At 38.5% G+C, this 21787-nt stretch overlaps 2 protein-coding genes across 2 annotated transcripts in view; one reads left to right on the top strand and one right to left on the bottom strand.

Annotated features, from left to right (window-relative positions):
• The first annotated feature begins 383 nt into the window (after window positions 1–383).
• Window positions 384–3698, top strand: LOC126376850 (transmembrane protein 234 homolog). The gene is made up of 3 exons (XM_050024401.1): window positions 384–563; window positions 2201–2336; window positions 3631–3698. Exons 1-3 carry the CDS (start codon window positions 384–386, stop codon window positions 3696–3698), a joined length of 384 nt encoding a protein of 127 aa, XP_049880358.1.
• A 2529-nt stretch (window positions 3699–6227) lies between these two features.
• Window positions 6228–21787, bottom strand: part of LOC126376756 (uncharacterized) — a 248491-nt gene continuing 232931 nt past the window's right edge. Inside the window, exons 25-28 of the mRNA XM_050024326.1 lie at window positions 9775–12128; window positions 8894–9133; window positions 7933–8589; window positions 6228–6672 (exon numbers count right to left, since the gene is read on the bottom strand). Of these exons, the coding sequence (XP_049880283.1) occupies window positions 6467–6672; window positions 7933–8589; window positions 8894–9133; window positions 9775–12128 (3457 nt within the window). The 3' untranslated portion in view covers window positions 6228–6466. The remainder of the gene's footprint in view (window positions 6673–7932; window positions 8590–8893; window positions 9134–9774; window positions 12129–21787) is intronic.

Genomic DNA, 21787 nt, shown 5'->3' with positions numbered 1-21787 from the left:
GTCGTTGTAGGCTGCCTCCGTGGTCTTAGGTTAGAGCGTTAGGCTCACGATCTAGGAGGTCCGGGGTAATCTCTTGATTGTCCGAAAAAGTACGATGATTGATGATGATCATCTATGAGGGCACGTTAAGCCGTTGGTACTTGCTATTAGCCGTAAAAAAACACCTCCACCGATCCGCAGTGGAGCAGCGTGGTGGAGTATGCTCCGTACCACATCTGGTTGATCGACACTGTCTCCCCTGTATGTCGATTGCGTTGGAAGTATATGTTCAAAATTTCAAAAGCCTTTAGGTATTTACTAAAACTCTGTCACTTATTTCGTCCATTTTGTTTTTAGGTGTCTGAGCATGTGGCCTATCCATCTCTATTTCTGGGTCATGACGTATGTATAGGCTGTTCATGTTCTCTGATGTCCCTGTAGGTCTGATAGTGCTGACGGGTGCGCTGTGGGGCTGCACCAACCCGTTCATCCGGCAGGGCACGCGCGGTCTGCGCGACGTGCGCGCCAAGACGCGGCTCGGGCAGGCCTACGCTGAGGTCGCGTTCCTTCTTGGCAATTGGAGAGTAGGTACTTTAAGGGTGGTATTAATAAACTAATCTCAGCTTCGAGACTGCCCTCAAGATCATATCAATGTGACAGTCTTCAGGGCAGTCTCAGATGAGATCTGTTTATTAATACCACCCTTAAAGCCCCATGCCCATGTTAAAATACCATGTTTTAAGCAAATGAATACAGCCTCCGTGGTCTTGTGGTTAGAGCGTTAGGTTCACGATCGGGAGGTCCGGGTTCACGATCGGGAAATCACTTTGTGAGACTGTCCTTTGTTTGGTAAGGACTTTTCAGGCTTGAATCACCTGATTGTCCGAAAAAGTAAGATGATTCCGTGCTTCGGAGGGCACGTCAAGCCGTTGGTCCCGGCTATTAGCCGTAAAAACACCTCCACAAACCCGCATTGGAGCAGCGTGGTGGAGTATGCTCCATACTCCCAACGGTTGATTGAGGAGAGGCCTGTGCCCAGCAGTGGGACGTATATAGGCTGTTTATGTAAGAAAATAAATAATTATGATTATGAATCACGTTGGTCTAACAGAAAGCTCGGTGAGGTGTGGATACTTACCTACTTCATTTTGCAGTGGGTGTACCTCTTGGCCCATGAAGTGTCATGGCGATCATGACCCCCCATTTTATCTAATTCTCTACGGTGATAGGCTGCCTGCTACCTGGTGACCCCGCCACCCTTTGAATAAAAAGCTTATGTGTGAAATCCTCAAGCTCTATACGTTATTAGCCTATGAAACAATGTATTGCACTGTACTATACTTTATATGAACAAATAAATAAATAAATAAAAATAAATAAAATTGTGCAATGCAATGCAATGCAAAAAAAAAAGAAAACCACTGAATTCGACTTTATAAACTTGAATTCATGTTTGGATAATTGATATCACGTCGTTTCCAGGATTTGCGCCCGGTTAATGGCAATAGGCTCACCCACGTCGCCTCGGGTTGTAAACTAAGCAGGCGAGCAGTGGTTGTATACTATTATACCTCAGCCTACCCCTTTAATGATGCAGGCGTGGTGTTGTACATATTGGAGCTATGCAAATTTGTTAAAACATACCCTCACTTTTATTAAAAAAACGAAGTGACTTTCCTACACCGTATTCGCTTCGACACCATGGCAGATTAATGTTGCTAAATTCTAGGCTAAAATTACACGCGACGAGCCCATTAGCAATGTCCATTAAAATAATATTATAAGCTCCCTAAGTACTTACGAGATAAAACTAAAACAATTTTTTTATAAAAAATCTAAAAACAATGCTAATTAAAAAGAGCTATTATACAGTAGACGAATTTTTAAATGATAAGTTTTAATTTTAATACACACTACCTCTCTTCCCTTCAACGTTGCTGTGCCCTACAGGGTCCATGTTTTAGTTCCTATGCCTATATAACACCCCATTGTACTACATGGAATGCAATAAATAATTAAGAATTTACTTATTTAGTAAAATGCGGTCAACGCCGCTGGTGGTACAATTACCAAGTCAAATATTGTAATATTAATTATTAAACCATATTGTATCATTGTTGGTTGATCCAAAAAAAAAAAAAAAGAATTATGTTATGTGTAAATAATACGTAGGTATTTTTCTATTGCATTTCAGTATGTGATACCATGGTGTGTGAATCAGGCCGGGTCGATAGCGTACCTCTTCGCGGTGCGTTGCGCGCCGCTGTCCCTGTGTGTGCCGGCAGCGAATGCGCTGGCGTTCGCCTTCACCGCGCTCACGGGAGCCGCCTTCGGCAAGGAGGAGCCGCTTGATAGAGGTCAGTGGTACTCATCATCATCAGACCTCATACGTCTTTTCCAGATGATTTATGCAGTGCCTAAGAGGCACTTTTTTCAAGACTACCGTCGTCGAATGCAATTAAAAGTGGTAGAACAAAGTGTAAGGTGTCAAGCGGTCAGATTATTTAATTGTCTTCCAAAATAATTTAAAGATAAGATTCTTTATTTAGTGTAAATGCAAATTTAGTAAATGCAGTGTGGTGTGTGTGACAGATGTTACAAAAACATATAAGTAGTTTACCGTGCATTTAAATTACATAAATCATGCAATAAAATTAAAAATATAAAGGTGTCAATTAATTGTTGTACAGATTTAAATAAATGTCATTAAATTAATTCACATAAACCAAATTCAAATTAATAAAAGTCAATAAAAATTATAGAAAACTAATAAAATAAAAATAGAAGTATAACAAAATTATTTTTCATTCAACAACGTTAAGTCAAAGTTCAAATAATAAAACAAAGTGCAAATACGATGCGGGTAGAAATCTCTCAATTATTTTTCTTACTTAGATATTCTTGAACTGAGTAGAAACACTTTTCCGTAAGCCACGAGGACAGTGCGCGTTTAAAATTGTTAAATTGGAGTGATTTAAAGACTCAGGCAGATTATTAAAAATTCTAACGGACATGACATGGCTGTTTCTACTCATAAGCTCAGTTCTCATTTTTGGTAATATCAATCTTTCCGGATACCGTGTATTAAAGTGAATTGTGTCTTTGTGTTTGGTATAAAACTGTGGGTGAAGTTTTACAAAGTTACATACCTCGTATATATAAAACTATTGATATGCTAACTATTGCTGATTTATTTAGTAAAAAACTTGCTGGAGAATCGTTTTTACAGCGTTGAGGAATATATAAACAACATCGACATTGTTTTTAGTGTAAGTTTAAAGTGTAAGATTTTTTATTTTTATTTTGATCTTTGTGTCTGCTATATTTTATGATGATAATGAATATTGTATGTGTTTGTTGTAATAGTTTGTTAGGTATATTGTAAGTAAGTAATAGTCCCACTGTTGTTGGATTGTAATGTAGTTTGAGCTTGTTTTTATTTTTATTTCCAATTTCCAACACAATGTAAAGTTGTTATAAGGAATAGATAGATAGATAGATAAAATACTTTATTAAGCACAATGGACACAAAATATACAGATAAGGACAGCATATACAGAAAATCACAACAGGCGGCCTTATTGCTCATGCAGCAATTTCTTCCAGGCAACCAAAGTTTAACTAATTATTTACAATGAATGCCTGTTTCAGGTTCGATGCTGGGGATAGCACTTATAGTAGCGGGCACGGCGCTGTGCTGTTGGGACAAAACCGAATGAAGTAGGTAAGGTATTCGCCCCGATTCCTGCAGACACCTAATTTTATTTTAAGTTATACCTGTCATTTTCTTATCCGCCGAAAAGGGACGGATGATTGACAACTTAATTTTATGGGTGGGTGAATTAAATGGGTTGTTGGTATGCAAATCGTTTGATGTGTGCTGTCAATTGGGCTGGGTCGGGCGAAAGTATAATTTTTAGGCGGTTGTTTTAGATTTGTGCCTAAAATTGACGTGTGTTCCCTTAAATTTTATGCCTGTCGATTACCCGTCACTTTCCTTTTCAGCGGATAAGAAAATGACAGGTATAACTTATAATAAAATTGGATGGTATGTACTGGAATCAACGCCATTATAAAAGTATTATCCTTACGACTTAAATAAATAAAACAATGTTTTATCAAGTGATTAAGTATTTATTAGTTTACCTTTACGACTATTTCACAATTGCAAAAAAATATTGCACAATATTTTCGAAAATAATTCTAAGTTAGGCACTGAAATCAAAATTCACAGTCAGCAAAGTATAAAAATATGTTAATTTATAAATTAATAGAAACATTTACACTACTAGGTACTTGATACTATGTCTATCACTAAAATATTACTGTGATTATGTACTTAAATTATTTTCTAAATTGATTATTGAATTAAAATCGAGCTGTTTTCTACTGTGTTTACCGATTAAGTAATATTTATTGAAGGAAAACAAATATTTGTACAAAAATGCATTTTTTCACGAGGCAACATGACTTGTTAATTTTAAATTGCACGTCCATCTTGTATTTTGTTTTTCACACAAGTAGGTATATAAACAGATTTAGGTCGATTAGCGCCAAAATAAATTTAAAGTTTAAAAATGGAAAATATAAAATATTACCTGTATTTTCAACATCCAAAAGCTTTTCAAATATAACGAAAGTGTACATACTTATTTTAATTCAGATAAATACAATATAATATGCTTATATTTTAAACATATTTTTGTCAAAGATATGCCATTATTATTTTTAATTTTCTGACAAAGGCCTAATGGCTACGGAATTTTAATTCCTATTTATCGACTATACAACTCGGATATAATAATGTTACATAGTTTTACGAATTATAATAATATAACATATATTTTTTACAAATAAATATGAGCTATATAAATATATGACTAGATTTTTTTATTTATCGTAACAGATTCTGAATTTACACATTAAAAAGAAACTTTTCTTTGGATTAATGTTGTAAGTGTCGACTATATACATTTTTTTTAAATAAAAGTTAAGTAAATGACTTTGTTCACAGTAGTCGCAGTACCTAGACTAAATTAAATACTGATCTGTAGAACCTTTTCGCATTATTTTAACTTATTTTAACTTGCGAGTGTTCTAAAATATGTTTTAGTACATAATTAGCGGTCGTAAAATAGAACAAGTTTTGAAACAATAATTTTCTACAATATCTGCGTCTTAGATGAAATGTTTCACATTTTGTTCAGAATTGACACAGTGTGGCTGGCTTTATAGTACAAGTAGAGTCAGTCAAGAGCCTTTGACAGTTTAAGATTGTGCATTGAAATATGGGATTTTCCAGGCTACGTTCGTCAAAAAAATATAGGTGGCGCAGTCAAAATTTGCCTTCATTTAACCTTTTAATTTCATGAATAACAGACATTATGCATCTTTTATCTTTGTTTTTGGGTGTAAATGATGACCCTTTTTATTACATCCAAGCACATTACAAATCTTCCACCCATTATTATTCTGATCAAAAAAAAGAAAAGCATTACATAGGTGATCCAAATATCAAGCAACAATTATTTTCAAAATGGGGTACGTATTTGAATATCTAAAATTGAAATACTTTACGTAAAAATACCTACGTTCAGAATCCCTAAAATCATTATACCTAATGGTTTATAATACCTTAGCTTATAACGCCGACTTATAAAATACCTAAATTTTAAAAAACTAATGGACTAAATGTCTAATGTAATAAAATATCTACAGTTATAACACCAACGTTTAAAATACCCAGTGGTCAAAATACCTAAATGATGCATCACTCGATAAGTCAATTATCGTATAATTATCATCGGAGTTGTAATTTTTGTTGGTTATTATCGTACTTTAGTGTACTGTATTATTTCTGTACCTTTGTATTACTAAGTAGAAAATTACACTTTTATTTTTGATAACCATTATGTTGATTAAAATTTAATACTGTAATAGGTCGTGTTTCTTTTTGCTTATACCTTTTGATCTTCACATACTAACAGTATTTTGAATTTAGGTCAATAAACTTTGAGGTACATCAATTTAAGGGATTTTAAACGTAGATATTTCAAGTTTTAGCTTTATGAACTTAGGTAGCATAATCCATTTGACATTTTAAACTTGCGGTATTTTGAATTTAATTAGAAAAACCATTAGGTATAATGATTTTAGGGATTCTGAACGTAGGTATTTTTACGTAAAGTATTTCAATTTTAGATATTCAAATACGTACCCTCAAAATGATTCTGCCATAAAATTGTATTTTGGAAAAATTATGTAACCGAGTAATGAGAAAATAGGTAATTATCACGTTTAAACCGAACAACGCCATCTATATTGTTTTTGGTGAACGTACCCTGGAAATTCCCTCGTTGGTGGGGCGTTACCATGGTAACCACGATCTCGAGCTAGGCGATTTTCCCGATCTCGATGTGACCATGATGCATCGGTTTGGGTGGATTTGGTAGTTTAATAATCGTTTTCAGCCCATATAAAAAAAGAATCAATAGTTCCTAACAAGCAGTACGGTGTTTTTAAGTAGCTGCAGCGACCGCCTGACTGCAGCTTCTTCGTTGGCGAGCAGCTGTCGCTCCTGCAGCAGCGCCCGCGCGCGGTCCGAGTCGCGCGACGCGCCGCACGTGATGTGCGCGCCCGCCACGCGCAGCGCCGTGTTGCGGCGGTGGAGCTCGTTCACTTCCTTCTTGCGGGCTGGAAAAATACATCGTTTACTGTCTACAGTTACAGTAAGCAGTAGTGTGAAACCGTGATAGCCCAGTTGGAAAACGCTTCGACTCTCCAATGATTTTCGAACTTGTTTTCGAATTAATGTTTATATCATAAATGATTATTTACATCACAAGCTCAAACACATCAGGTCATGGAAAACATCGTGAAGAAACCCACGTTGTGTGTGTGTGTGTCTTTGTGTTGGAAGTTCGGGTTGGAAGTTCAGACCAGACAGGCAGTCGCTTCTGTAAAAAACCGGACCTGTCAAATCTGCAAGTTAGGTAAGCGGACCATGTGGAAATGGGACAACGCTAGGAAGATGGAGATGGAGGGCTATAAGTAGTTACAGTAAAAATAGGTACGGTCACGAGCATTAATATGTATACACTTTGGTACCATGTCACATTAACTTTTGTGACAAATTGAACTGTAATTCTCACTAAATGTCAGATATGTTAGTGCGACAGAGTCCTAAAGTAGGTACATTATATTGCTCATGACTGTACATATATGATAGGTAAAGCGGGAAATATCGTTACGTATTTTTACAATCGGTTCGTGTTTTGTACTATGCCTTTATAGACGTTGATTTTGCTTTGCGAACTCCCATCTATAATTTGCCGAATGTGTACCAAATATTTCAATTTATCTATCTGCCAATTTTTATTCAAATCGAGCCAAGTGTGAAAAGGTAACAGACAGTTACTTTCTCATTTACATACTTATTTTCTTTTTATGACGCAAATATCTTTGTCATCAATAGGATAGTTTCCAACTAGCCAAATCAGTTACTTTTTACTAAACATCAAAACACGAAATTACTATGGATCTTGTATGAAAAAGCAACCTGTGATGTCACAGAAAAACGTGACAAAATTTAGCACTTATTATTACATACATACATAAACTCACGCCTATTTCCCACCGGGGTAAGCAGAGACTATAGAATTCCATTTGCTTCGATCCTGACACACAACTTGCCACGCCTATTCCCCAGCAGACGCGAACAGCGGGCTGTGGAGAGCCGTTTTGCGACTTATTATTAATTTTTTGTTTATTTCATGAATAATTTAATTAGAAAAAGAAAACTTTGTCATCTTTAGGTCTGTCTTTATCGAGTAATCAGAATTTTATAATTTATGTTTGACCTAGGAAACTCCCCAATTATATTGTCAATTACCCGTGGTTAGTGAGGTCATCGACCTTACCACCTGCACGAAACAAGAAGAGAGGATAACAAACCTGCGTCGTATTTCCGGTAGCTCTTGGCCAAAGCTTCTGGTCCCTGCACACCGGGCCACCAGGGGAAGTCATCTACCTGACAAGCGACATTCCTCCTCCCCTCCCGCGCCTCCTCCGGCCCCACCTCATCCACCCCCGCCGCAGAGTTCACCGGCTCGTCCATAGACGTCGCCTGTGTCGTCGCAGCCGCAGACACCCCGCCGTTCTGACTCTTCAACGATATAATCTTAGAAATATTCGGTATATTTATATGAGAGTAATTCTGAAACGGCTGCTCCACTCTCACTTTAGGGATGTTCTCGCTGTCGAAACCAGGATTTAAGTCTCGTTTTCTCGCGTCTTGTCCTGTGATGAGTTTGACGCTCCGGTCGGCCATTTTGGATAAGCGATTTAGTTCAGAGAAATTCTTTTCGGCTAAAGTATGTATGGTGTCGCCTTCAACGGCGTTTTCGTTGTCTAAAGAATCAATTTTCTTCTTAATGAGGTTGTTGTTTTCGTTGACGGATTTCTTTATTTCAGTCAGTAATTGCAGTTGACTGTTCGGGTCGAATTCTAGATTTTGTGTTACTTTTTTTGATTTTACATTTGGTTTGGATTCCGTTACGCCGTCTCGGCGGTCTCTCTCTTTCAGGATTTCTTGCCATGTTTTTTCATAGTCTGTAACAAAGAAATCGTTTGTCAGTACTGACTGAGCAACTTTAAGGTTTCGGTGGTAATTTGTAGGATCTTAGACGATTATAACCCTAAATCTAGGCATGTTTGTGCAGATACGCGTATAAAAAATAACGTACTTTTAGGAATCGTTTTACCAAAAAGACAAAACAGTTCTAAAATATATGCTGAAGAAACGTAAGAATTGTAATCGAGTCTTTGCGTGGTTATAATATCTTAGTCGTCATGGTGTAAGGTTTCTCTCGTTTTCATAGCATACCTATCTTAAAAAAAAGCATATAAATCTAACCTTCTTTATAATTCGGCGCGACTTTGTTGAGACTCAACTGACTCAGGAACATTTGCTTCCTCTGCAGGACCACTGTGTCCTCTTCTCCGCTGTTCAGCTTGAGTCGCTTCCTCTCAGTCCTCAGGGGTGGAGGCGCCGTAGTATCCTCGTTGGTCAAGCGATCCAGACGCCCTGCAGCTATATATGCCGATGCTATAGAGTCCTTCCTCAGTACCCTCTCCCGGCGGTCCATTTCCTTGTCTGTAAACATTTTGTAGAAAATGTGGTATGATTGTAATTGCCAAGAAAACAGAGACTTGAAATGTAAAAACGCTCATGATCGGCAAGCGAAAACAGAATTTTAAGAGCTTTTTGATAATAATGCTACACATCGGGAAAAATAAATCTATATGGTCATAAGCCTTTACCTTACTAAATATTATAATCACGTATCGACCCCACAAAGAGTTTACTATGTACGATAGGGTGCAAAAGTCCAATCAGTTTCTTGCAAAGTAATAAACTAACTGGTTGCACTTAAGACCTCCTGGTTGCATGCCGTTTCTGTAATAAGACTAAAAACATCTACAAAAACATGAATTTTATAATTATAACAACTAATGGTTAATATTTTCACCACTGTTTACAAATAATTCGCTGGATTCAGTGACTGCACTTTTGCTCTTTGATTGTGAACTTACGAAGTGCGTGAATCTTTATAAGTGAAATAACGTTCCCAATTTTAACCTTCTCGCCTGTAGGTAAATATTTAAACAGTATTGTAAATCTTATTAATGTTGTTATGTCATGTTATATGTGTTCAAACTTTTGCTGAGGGCTTATCACATTAATTTAAAATGTTTAGAAAAACTTACTATAACCATTCTTTAGTTTTCTCTTACCTTTGTAAACCTCTCGTGTTCCCAGATAGAAATTTGCTAAAAACTCCGCTTGCCCGCTGTTGTTCTCCTTAGTTTCTCCGTATTCTTTGATTATAGATTCATATTCTTTAAGTTCTTCTTCATCATAGTCACTCTCACTCTCGCTGCTACCTTCGTCTACATGCATCTTGGTGTTTGAAAACTCTTTACAAATCTCTTCTTTCATTTTATCAGGTGTTATAATATTCCTCGAACTATCTATTTTATCTGGCACTTTCCTTACATCTACTTTTTGATTGTCTTTTGTATCTCGGTTAGATAAATATTTTAACCTGCGCAATCTTTTCCGTTTTTCGTAAATGTCTAAGGAACTTACTTCGTCTAATTTTGTTATCTTTGGTCGAATGTTTGTTATTACGATTTTAGGCTGTAGCTTCGAATCCATTTGGTAAGGGCATGCTATGTAGAGTTTGTCATTGGGTTTTTGGTCAAACTGTTTTGGGTATTCCTTTTTATTTTGTCCTATAAATTTGGGATAGTCTCTGTTCATATAAGGTTGGTTCAACTTATTGTCAGCGTCGACTATCATAGGTACTTGATACACTATTTGAGGATTCATCAAAACCTTTTGATGCGGAGATTGAAACACCAAGTCGGTTTTACTGTTTTTGTTTGATAATGTTTGTAATACGTTATTGCTCGATTTCAATACGTGAATTTCTTTGCTGCTTAAACTTTGTGGTTTGGCGTTTTTTATACTATTGATGTCATTGTTGTTCGTCATTGTGCTGGCTTCATTCGTAAGTTTGTTTTCATTAGAAGTTATTTTGTTTCCTTTATTAGGTTCTGTACCTTGACTTATTTTGGTACCATTTTTAAAAATCGTTAAATTGCCTGGAAACTGCACGTTGCTCAAGTATAAAAAATTTGGTTGTAGAACAACATTTTTACCATTACCATCTTGAGTCGACTTATCAACTTTCTTGTTCTTCAAATCTTGTTCTTGTAGAGTTCCTTGCGATTTCTCCTTCACGACTATCTTGTTACCGTAAATTTGATTTTCAGTAATCAAATTTTCGAAATCATTCTCATCACAGTTCTCCTGATGGAGCCGCTTCAAAGCTACCACCTTGGATGAGGTGCCATTCTCGATGATATCATCTTTGCTTTTCTTACTTTGGCTTGATAGTCGTGAAGGAACTTGCGCGTTTTTTGACTCGAAGTTCGTTCTTTGTAACAATACTTGTGGGTTCTGCTGTTGTATTGTTAACAGCATCTTTGGATTCTGATTTTTATTATTCTGTATGAACAGTATTTGGTTCTTCTGGTCATTTAAATTACCGTCTGACGGTTTTGGTGGGTAATGTCCTTTACTAGTTTCCATATTGGCTGGATTAAATACAGGTCTGGTTGCGCTTGTAGTGGAAGGTGGGTAACCAGGCGGTGGGTCTTTTATTTCATTTATTACATCTATTTTTGGTTCAGGTTTTCGAAATTGTGCATCGTTTTTGTTCACAGCTTCTGCGGCATTGATCAAAGTGTTGATATTACTTGCTGAAGTCGTCATCTGTTTTTCTATTTCAGGTTCTTTATTTGCGCTTTTAATTATAATATTGCTTTGTATTTCGACTTTTGATACATTTTCAGATTTTGTGGTTTGAAATGCTGGGTTGAATGTGGCTGGTTTTTTCGTTGCAGGCGTGGTCACAATTGTGTCAGGTGGGTTGCTAACACATTTCATGTCGATTTTACTAATAGGTATACTGGTTTTCAGACTAAATCGCTCAGGCTGTTTCTTTTTATTGCAATCTTTACTTATTTGTGTTGGAATGGTCACTTGTGCTGGATTGGTCACTTGTGCTGGAATGGTCACTTGTGCCGGAATGGTCACTTGTGCTGGAATGGTCACAGTCGCACCTGATCCTTGTGCCAGAGATGTTATACTCATTTTCGATTCGCTAAGACCTTTATTACTTTCAGGTACAGAGGCGGGTATGATTTCAGGAGTGAACTGATCTTCAAAATCTGTTTGTGCTTTTTGTGTATCAACTTTAGGTGCTTGAGTTTCGTTAGTTTTAGTATCAATAGTTTTGTCTTTTGAGTTCTCTTTAGAAATTGAGGGGAATGGTACGAAGTCGGCGGTTGGGGTTTCTGCTTGGGATATTGGCGGTTGTGGTGGAAGCATACTGGGGTAAGAGACAGGCTGGAATGCAGAATACCCTGGGATATTGTACAGATATCCCCCAAAATTAGGATACCCTGGATCCATGTTATTAGCCGTGACGCTTGGGCTGGGATTGGGGATTGAAGAAGGAGAAATCATCGGCGAATGGGGTATAGGTTTGGGTGGTAAAAAAGCTGGTTTATCGAATAAATTCATATTAGGTTGTAGTTCATCTGTTGGTTTGAAGGTATCTATAAGTTTAGGTGGCAGAACGGGTTCTGTAGCAAGAGGTCTTTCTCCTTCATTCGTTTCCATTGGAACTGGTGCAGTCGGCTTAGCTGTGAACATAAAATGATATGTTAGGACCAGGAATTGTATGATTAAATTACAGAATAGTATTTTTGTAACGTGTTGATGAAACGTATTTTATAACTATTAATTATACGATTACTCGAAATAATGATGGCTTAATGTTCAGTTCTTTCGATTTTCATGCAAAAATAAAAAAAAGAAGCGTAAATATGGTGGCATATAATGAGGTGAGAAAAGCCAAGTTACAATCGTTGGTGTGAATTGTTAGGGTTGATTGATTTTAAAATCTTGTGGCGAAATTTGGGTCATTTTTTTTTTAAATCTTGATGCCATTCTTTCTCTTAAAGAGAGAAAACTTGACTATGATTAGAACATCGAAATTTCGAAAATTTCCATTTTGTTATCAAACAAAGATTTACCGATAGAGACTGGGCGAAAGCTGTTCATAAACGGTATAAATTTGAAAAAAAAATGTGTAGCTAAAACACTCAAGTATACTGCTCAAGTAGAATTGATACTAGATGCTACGGGGAAATATGGAAAATTACATTATCAACTCCACTTGGGCAGTGTATATTTGAGAGATTTTAACTGCCTCTCTCTTCTAATCATTATTATCCGCTGCTGGGTTGTTGGGCTCGAACAATAAATTTCCACTTCTCGTGACTACCTACAGTTTTCTTTTTAATGAGGGACTATCCAATAGGTGTTCCCCAAAAACACGATAGATGGCGTTGTTAAGTTTTTTCTCCGTTAAAACTTCTAATTTCATGGATAACAGACATATGCATCTTTTATCTTTGTTTTTGGGTATAAAAGATGACCCTTTTTATTACACCAAGGTACAATTACAACTTCCACCCATTATTATTCTGATTAAAATAAAGTTAAGCAATATAGGTAGCAACATCATTCTTACATAATGTGATCTAAATATCAAGCAACTAGTTTTATATATGCTTCTGCCATTACATTAAATTTTTGAATAATTATGTACCCCAGCAATGAGAAAATAGGTAATTATCACGTTAAAAGTGAATAACGCCATCTATCGTGTGTTTGGGGAATGTCGATTGGAAATTCCCTTATTGCCGCCGTTTCTCTTGGAACAATTTTAGTTACATCGTGGCCGAGACCTCCCATTAAGTAATCCTAGGATACTTGTGGCGGGAATGTCTCGCAATTCCCAAGGGTTAGGTACAGTTTGTGAGTTAAGAAAAGTAATAACAAGTATGACTTCTATAAACAAAACACATAAGTAAGTAGGTGTAATCTAAAGATTTTCAAAGTAAAATAAAACTAAATATCAAATTTTGCCCATAGCACTATGAGTATATATATATACATACATATGCGCGTGTGTGTGTGTGTGTGTGGGTGTGTGTGTGTGAGTGTGTGGGTTAGTGTGTACCGATATGCCAACAAATTGTAACATGGCTGGTATGTTAGCGTTACTACTAGAAGCAAAGCGTTGTCTAGCTTTTATGTCTTGTTACCTACGCTGATTGCTATTCGGTTACAAAGAGAAATTCAAAACTAAAAATTCTGACTCGGACGGGACGTGAACCCTCTTGTCAAGCCAGGACGAGCGTGTTAACCATTATACCACCGCGTCCTCCTCCTGTCCATGCGATTTTTTTCGATCTATGTATCGTCTAGCCGACGCTTGGTTGCCTGCAGCTTTCTAGAGAGCTATGAACCTTGTTTCTACAGATGGCAACGTCTGAGGTTCGCTTGCGTTTCGGCTTTGGTTTAACCCTGGTATAAGATATACAGTCATGAGCAATATTATGTACCCAACTTAAAACCCTGTCGCACTATGATATTTGTCATTTATTGGGACTTACGGTTTAAATGGACAAAAAATTTAATGTGACATAGTTTTAAAGTGTATATACATATTAATGCCAGTGACCGTACCACGGGTTTAACCACTTCGCTTCGTCGCCTTATAGTAGAAACCACGTAGCGCCATTTTGGAAAATCGCCATTTTGTTTTTTTTTTTTTCGATGTGATCACATCGGAATGTAATGTTTAGGCGCATATTAGGCGACGTCTCCAAAGTGACACCGCGATATGGAATAGGTAGTCAAATGAGATACTTTCTACGAAACGTCAAGACGAAAGTTTTCTATGGAGTTTGTATGGAAATACTGTCCTGTGAGGGTTACTTAATTCATAAATAAAATTCGAAAATAAGTCGAAAAGTAAAATGAGTTTGATGTTAGACTGGCTTCTATTTCTAGATTAGCACTTTATAATTTATCTTTGACCCAGTCAAATACCTTATTGTCAAAATTTTGGGATGCGTTCCAGGTTCGATGGCGTTTCAGTTGACGCTCCCCACCAGCGTCTAAGTTAGGTTTACCTCACCCCCTTCGAACATAGTTTAGAAATGAATCGTATGATTTCTCGAACCTCTTTTGTGCTTTAACCTTCTGTGGTCCGAATTATTTCGTAATGTACGAACATCACGTTTTTCTTCTATGTGGGATCTGAGGTCAACGACCGGCCTCAACAACAATGTCAAGGCTATTAAACATTACGTCACAGTTGCTTTGTATTTATAGTTACATTCGGTTTTGAAGTCTAAAGATGATTGGATATGTTTATCTGTAGTAGTTATTTACCATAATATGTAATCAATCACAGAATTTATTCAGGGCGTTAGTGACATCGTAACGAATACTGAGGGTAATGATTTGATAGCTATCAAGTGGAATTTTCCGTCGCAACATTCATATTATATTGTTTTTGTGTTTTATAAAATTATTTTCAATTCTATACCTTTGCGATGGAAAATTCCACTTGATATTAAGTCAGAATAATGAGCTGAATCATCCCCCTAAGTATTCGATACGATGTCACTTACACTCCGTACAAGTACGTACAGATAGCCATACAAGTACATATGGGTGTTAGTATGCACCGTAACAAATACGAAATCTTTGAGGGTTGATTCAGATCATGAGTCTAAGTTAATATCCAGTGGAATTTCCGGTCGAAATAATCATGAAAATTTTAATGTTTTTTTTATTTATTTTCAGTTCCATACTTTACGACGGAAAATTTCACTTTATATCGACCCAAAATCATGGTCTGAATCGGCTCTCAAAGTTTTCGTAACGACGTCATTAACACCCTGTATACTTAGTACTATCCTACTTACAGAAAGGGTGCTCAACTCCCCCCACCGAAACTAGATACCGCAACAATCTCCACATGCTAAGTACAGTCATGAGCAATATAATGTACCCACTTTAGGACTCTGTCGCACTAACACATTTGACATTTAGTGAGACTTACAGTTCAATTTGTCAAAAAAGTTAATGTGACATGGTACCAAAGTGTATACATATTAATGCTCGTGACCGTACACCGCTATCAGCTTCTCCTTAGCGGCTTACGCCCATTTTAGAATAAAGTAATACCCAGGGGGGTGAGGTAACGTCAACGCCCAGTACGAATTGGTGGGGGGCGAAGAGTAACCATTCTATACGTAGTATAATTGTTTATTCTATGAACAAATGGCTAAATAAATTGTTTGGGTACTCGTCATACTTGATATACATATTTTCGTCATTCAGGCCAGGGTGAACCAGTCTTCTTGGTTGATTTTGCCACTGACTGTTAACTTTGGCAACACTTCCATCTTACGGTCAATATAAAAAAGCTTGCCCAAACCATTACCAATAGATATATACTTTATAGTAAGATGTAGTTCCATGATTTATAGCATTTTTTTAAGAGAAAATTAAATCGAAAGTCTCATTCTTTCGGGGCTTGAACCCGCAAGTTTTTTGTCCCTGTCAAGCCGGGATGAGCGCTTAACAACACCACCGCGTCTTAATCCTGTCATGCGAATTATTCGATCTAAGTATATTGCCAATTCTCTTTTCCATCATTTGTTTTCGCTTAGATATTTTAGATATAACGAAGGTATGGTCTTGGCGGCGAGGATGTGCTGCCGCCGAAGGATTAGTTTCGGGGTACCGAACTGAGAATAGTACCCCGCTAGCCACAAGTTGGTAGTGTGACTAGGGATATACGATCCAACGGTGTTATGCTGGAAGTTGTAATATGCGTCTTGCTGTGTAAACTTCGATATCGCGTTTCACGACTACTTGAAGACTGCATTATTGAATGTGGCGCCAACTGTTGCATGTGGGCGGAACTAGCTGGCCAACTAGTTCCACAACACAGGTCCATTCATTTGAAGTACTTAGCTAAGTTCTTTTGTCAGTTTAATTAAGTATATCAATTTGATTTCGTTATACTTACGCAAACACCTGCTAAGTAGGTAAATACTTACTTATACTTATGTTACAAGACGACTGTAGGTGGGTTCCATTTTTTCTGTTTACGTGAAAGATAAATGTATGTGAACCGTGGTAGCCCAGTTGGTAGAACGCTTGCCTCTCACTTTGAGGTCGCAGGTTCGAATCCAGCATAGGCCTAAACCAATGATTGCGAAATTGTTTTCGAATTCATGTTTGGGTCTTAAATTATTATCACGTTCTCAGCGGTGAAGGAAAACATCGTGAGGAAACCCACATTCCCGAGAAATACATTTTCGGAGGTATGTGACTGAACCTGTATTGGGCTGGTTTTCCCTTCACGGGATGGAAGGTCAGACAGATCATAGAGCAACACGGAGCTTCGATATTGTCCAACCACCCTGGACAGACGTGTGGTCATAATAATCTGCTTTAAATGTGCGCCTTAGATATTGAAATTAGAATTCATCTTATCGGTTGTAAGACCGAGCCTGACCTGGTCTTGACGTCAGTCATAGAATAAAGAATAACTAGCTTTTGCCCGCCACTTCGTCCGCGTGGCGTGTTATAAAAGAGAGATCTTTGTGTGTGTGGGAGTGCATGTCAAATTTCAAGCATCTGACTTATGCAGTTTAGATTTTTTCATACAAATGTTTTTTCCCGTTAACTCCCGTTCCCGTGAGAATTTTACAATATCCTGTCGCAACTAAGCGTTAAGTTTACTAAGGTACCTGCATGCCAAATTTCAAGCGTCTAGTGGTTTAAATTTTTCATACAAAAGGATTTTCCCGCTAATTCCCGTTCCCGTGGGAATTTCGGGAATTCCTTTCATAGTGCACCTCTACGGTACCTAAGCTACGTCCCTTCCAAATTTCAAGTGCCTACGTTTAGCCGTTTAGGCTGTGCGTTGATATGTCTGTCAGTGAGTCAGTCAGTTTCTCCTTTTATATATTTAGATATTATTACAAATACAATGGTAACTCTCCGCCCCGCACCAATTCGTATCAGGCGCCGACCTCACCCCCTCTGGGTCTTAATTCAGTCTTAAATAGGCGTAAGCCGGTAAGGAGCCCGCGGATTGTTTGCCTCGCTCGCACTTACGTGCTATGCGGGCACTATAAAAATGAAATCTTTGTATATTGTTTCAAGAAAACACTGTAATTAGGTGACTTTATCGATTATTTAATAATTTTCATCGTAATTCCACCACCCAATCCACAACCAAAAAAAAAGCCCTAGAAAAGTCGGGGAACCAATCTAATCCCGTTCTTCATTTGTTTTCGTTCGCCGCGTAATTTTCACTTCCGTTCCCGCCTTTTCTGTTTACTTACTTTTTAAATTAATTAATTAGTTGTATAACATTTACAATTATAAATAATTTATAAGCATTCCATTTAATATTTTGAATCATTAAAATACGTTTATATTATAGGCCCATTTGGAAGATAAAAGTGCAGGTAAATTAATAGTCTATATAAATTCCATGGTTTCGCAACTTTTAACTTTAATCTAGTTGATATTCATGTTGGATATTGAGATATCTACTTGCAGATAATTAAACTTCTTTTAAAATACGCGTGATCATGACATGAATTAATATTGATCCACCAGTGCCTGGTTGGCTCAGCCTTAATGAGTATTTTTTATCCCACAACAAGATCCAATCAGAAATAAAACGCTGAAACTACAACAGCATTAAATATAGTTTCGATTTATTATGAATATATTATAACTTCAATATAACCTCACGTCGAAGCGACGCCGAAAAAAAACCCGCCGACAAACCCGACGGAATAACAGCTGTTTTTCTTGACGAACTTCATGATAGTTTCCACCCAATCCTGGCTCTTACTCGCTGCCTCCTTCACTCTGTCCCAATTGACGTGAATATAGCCACACTCGCTCGCAAAGTGCAGCAGTATGATGCCCCCTCCTAGCCCAAATGCTGCCACTTTACCTACTCTAACTAGACCGACGCCTGCTACCCAGCCTGTTAAGGTACCTGCGTGAAGAAACAGTCGATTTTGCAGTTTTCTTTAGTTGAATAATTTAACGGCCTCCGTGGTCCAGTAGTTGAGCGTTGGGCTCACGATGTAGAGGTCCGGGTTCAAATCCCGATGGGGACAAATCACAAATATCACTTTGTGATCTAGAGATCACAATAGACTAGAACTAGAGTTTGGTTAGGACATTACAGGCTGATCACCTGATTGTCCAAAAAGTAAGATGATCCGTGCTTGGGAAGAGACGTTAAGCCGTTGGTCCCGGTTACTACTTACTGATGTAAGTAAGTAGTCGTTAGATGAGCCATGTCAGGGGCCTTTGGCGGGTCAATAATAACCTTGACACCAGGGTTGATGAGGTTGGTTAAACTACCTCGGAACCCACACGATAGAAGATTTAATTGGAAGTTTACTATGTATTAGAGGTATTTCACAGTGGAGCAGCGTGGTTGAGGATGCTCTATACTCCCTCCAATTGATTAAGAAGACCTATGCCAAACCAGGACGTATATAGGTTGTTTATATTTGTTAAGATATCTAGTACCTAATAGATGAACCGAGCGAATATTAACAAAAACTTAAAAATGCATCCTGCTTATCTTCCCGGGGATGTCGGAAAACCCGACAGAGGGATTGTATCGATACTATAGGCATAAGGTGATCGTCTATCATCATAATATATTATGGGCCATTATATCCATCTAAGGACTTCGTATAAGTGACTGCAAATTGCCCTTTCATTAGTTATGGCTCTACCTACCCATTAAGGGATACGGGCGTGAGTTTTTCCGGCCTAGTGCCATGTTATACCTAGCTTTTGTGAATAAGGAATTCTTTGACGTGACTTATTGTAGATTTGCCGCAGAAGGCTTTAACTAAGCCGGAATAAGGCTGCTCTTCCACCAGAGCTGTGCGAGGTAGCAAAGCGGTGTGCGAGGAAAAAATCCACCAATAGAGTCACTTCATTTTCCTAGCCTCGCTCAGCTCAGCTCTGGTGGAAAAGGGTTTAGCGAAGCGAGGTCATTCTACATACAAAACTAGCGAGAAATGTGTGCGAAGGATCGCACATTTGCGCATTTTGACAGAACCGCTACATACACTTCATCGTACGAGACATTTACCTCGCACAGCTCTGGTGGAAACCCCTACTTACACATTTCCACAGCACAGCTACAAATCCTCGTACGACACATTTTACTCGCACAGCTCTGGTGGAAAAGCTACCGCCCTATAAGTCTCCTCAATACCATGGGGAAGATTTATGAGCGGCTCATATTTGCTAGATTACGGGACTACGCCGAATCCAATAGTCTTATTCCACCAGAGCAGTTTGGTTTTAGAACCAAACACTCCTGCGTTCAACAAGTGCACCGTATTGTTGAACATATCTCCAGTAGATTAAACTTAAAAAAACCTGTCGCTACGGGAGCGCTCTTCTTCGATGTGGCGAAAGCGTTCGACAAAGTCTGGCACAACGGCTTGATCTACAAGCTTTATTCACTGGGAGTGCCAGACCGTCTCGTGCACATCATACGAGACTTCCTCTCAAATCGAACCTTTCGCTACCGCGTGGAAGGGACGCTCTCGTCACCGCACCCGATACATGCCGGAGTCCCACAAGGCTCCGTCCTCTCCCCTTTACTATTTTCATTGTATACTAGTGACATTCCCAAATCCCCTAATACCGAATTAGCTTTATTTGCGGATGATACAGCCATCTATTCTTCGTGCCGTGGTCGAGTTATGATGACCGGAATCCTCCAACGCGCGGCCAATGCCTTGGGCAAGTGGTTTCGCAAATGGAGAATCGAGGTAAACCCGGAGAAAAGTGCAGCGGTGTACTTTTCAAAGGGCTATTATAACACGCCACGGTCACGCCGTCAACTTAAAATCATTAAGATGTTTGGCAAGCCGATCCCTTGGGAGGAGCAAGTCAAATATCTCGGCGTAGTCTTAGATAGACGTCTTACTTTCAAGGCCCATATCAAACGTGTGCGCGATCGCGCCGCGTTTGTAATGGGCCGTCTTCACTGTCTCCTTAACAAGCGAAGTAAATTGTCCCTTAGGAATAAGGTCAAAATCTACACGACTTGCATCCGTCCGATCATGACCTATGCAGGGGTAGTTTTCGCTCATGCGAGTCCCTCTCAAATCCACCGTCTACAGGTAATACAAAATCGTTTCATGCGGAAAGCCACGGGAGCTCCGTGGTTCCTTCGCAATGAAAATCTGCACATTGACCTAGGTCTGCCAACCATTGCCCAATGGCTCAAATTAGCTTCCAAACGTTTTTTCGATTCTGCTCCGCACCACCCAAATCCCCTGGTAGTTGCGGCTTCCGATTACATCCCGCTTAGGGACGGTACTGAAAAGTATCGGCGTCCGAAGGACGTAATATACGATCCCGACGACCCGATTACTCTAGCCATAGAGGCAGCCAATCAGCTCGCGACACCAAACACTTCAGGACCCCGATACCGACCCCGCCGGCGTGGTCGACGATTTCCCTCATTCAGCGCTTATCGCTATCGACCCACTAGGGTCGATTAATTCTTTCAAATATTTTTCCTCTCAGACGACGCCCTGAGCTGAGGTTCGCGCCCAACTGGGCACCCTCAGGCCTGTTGTCTTAAACGTTGTACCGGGTGAGAGCCTTCAGCGCTCCCCATTTGTCCGGCCAAGTAGTTAATGCCATCTGCGGCAAATCTACAATAAGTCACGTCAAAAAAAAAAAAAAAAAAAAAAAAAAGGTGGAAAAGCAGCCTTAGGAATGAGAATGATGATTACCATATATCAAATCCTTGCTGTTCCTAGTGGTGATTTTGTCGATTGAGAGGTCTAAGAAGGACTTTTCCCTGGGTTTGATGTCTCCTTCGTTGAGCTGGCTGATGTCACGGTAGTCTACTTTGGCCATTGATTCGCATGACCGCGAGTGAAGAAGCTGTAACGTGAGACTGAATTACACAATTTGTAACCGCCTCAATAGTAACCCTGAACTCAATAGTAACCCTGAAACTAGTGTTGATGGCATCAATCTTTGACTTCAGACCCCACACGAGACAATGTTTGAAAAGATGCTCTAGTCTATACCGACCTTTAGGTACAGAATCGTTGGAGCTATCGTTTTGTGTTTAGCCAGTTGGACTCTTGCAAGCGCGTGGTCCAAACCAATTTATTTATTTAATTGTTTATTGTAGGATTGTTGATTTGTTGTTGTCAAGCGCTTTGTCAAGTTTAGCATTGTCCACAGAATATAAAGACAAATGTTCTCTGCACT

This window comes from Pectinophora gossypiella, chromosome 21 (genome assembly GCF_024362695.1).
Source record: "Pectinophora gossypiella chromosome 21, ilPecGoss1.1, whole genome shotgun sequence".
In the NCBI taxonomy this organism is placed as follows: Eukaryota; Metazoa; Arthropoda; class Insecta; order Lepidoptera; family Gelechiidae; genus Pectinophora; species Pectinophora gossypiella.
The sequence above is the reverse complement of the archived record's forward strand: the minus strand, read 5'-3'. Positions and strand labels throughout refer to the sequence as shown.

What these genes read in the sequence shown, in the direction of transcription:
- LOC126376850 (XM_050024401.1), top strand. Translation starts at nt 384, where the DNA reads ATGTATAGGCTGTTCATGTTCTCTGATGTCCCTGTAGGTCTGATAGTG. An exon ending in TCCTTCTTGGCAATTGGAGA is followed by an intron (nt 564 to 2,200) that starts GTAGGTACTTTA and finishes TGTGTGAATCAG; the next exon opens with GCCGGGTCGATAGCGTACCT. An exon ending in GGAGGAGCCGCTTGATAGAG is followed by an intron (nt 2,337 to 3,630) that starts GTCAGTGGTACT and finishes TGCCTGTTTCAG; the next exon opens with GTTCGATGCTGGGGATAGCA.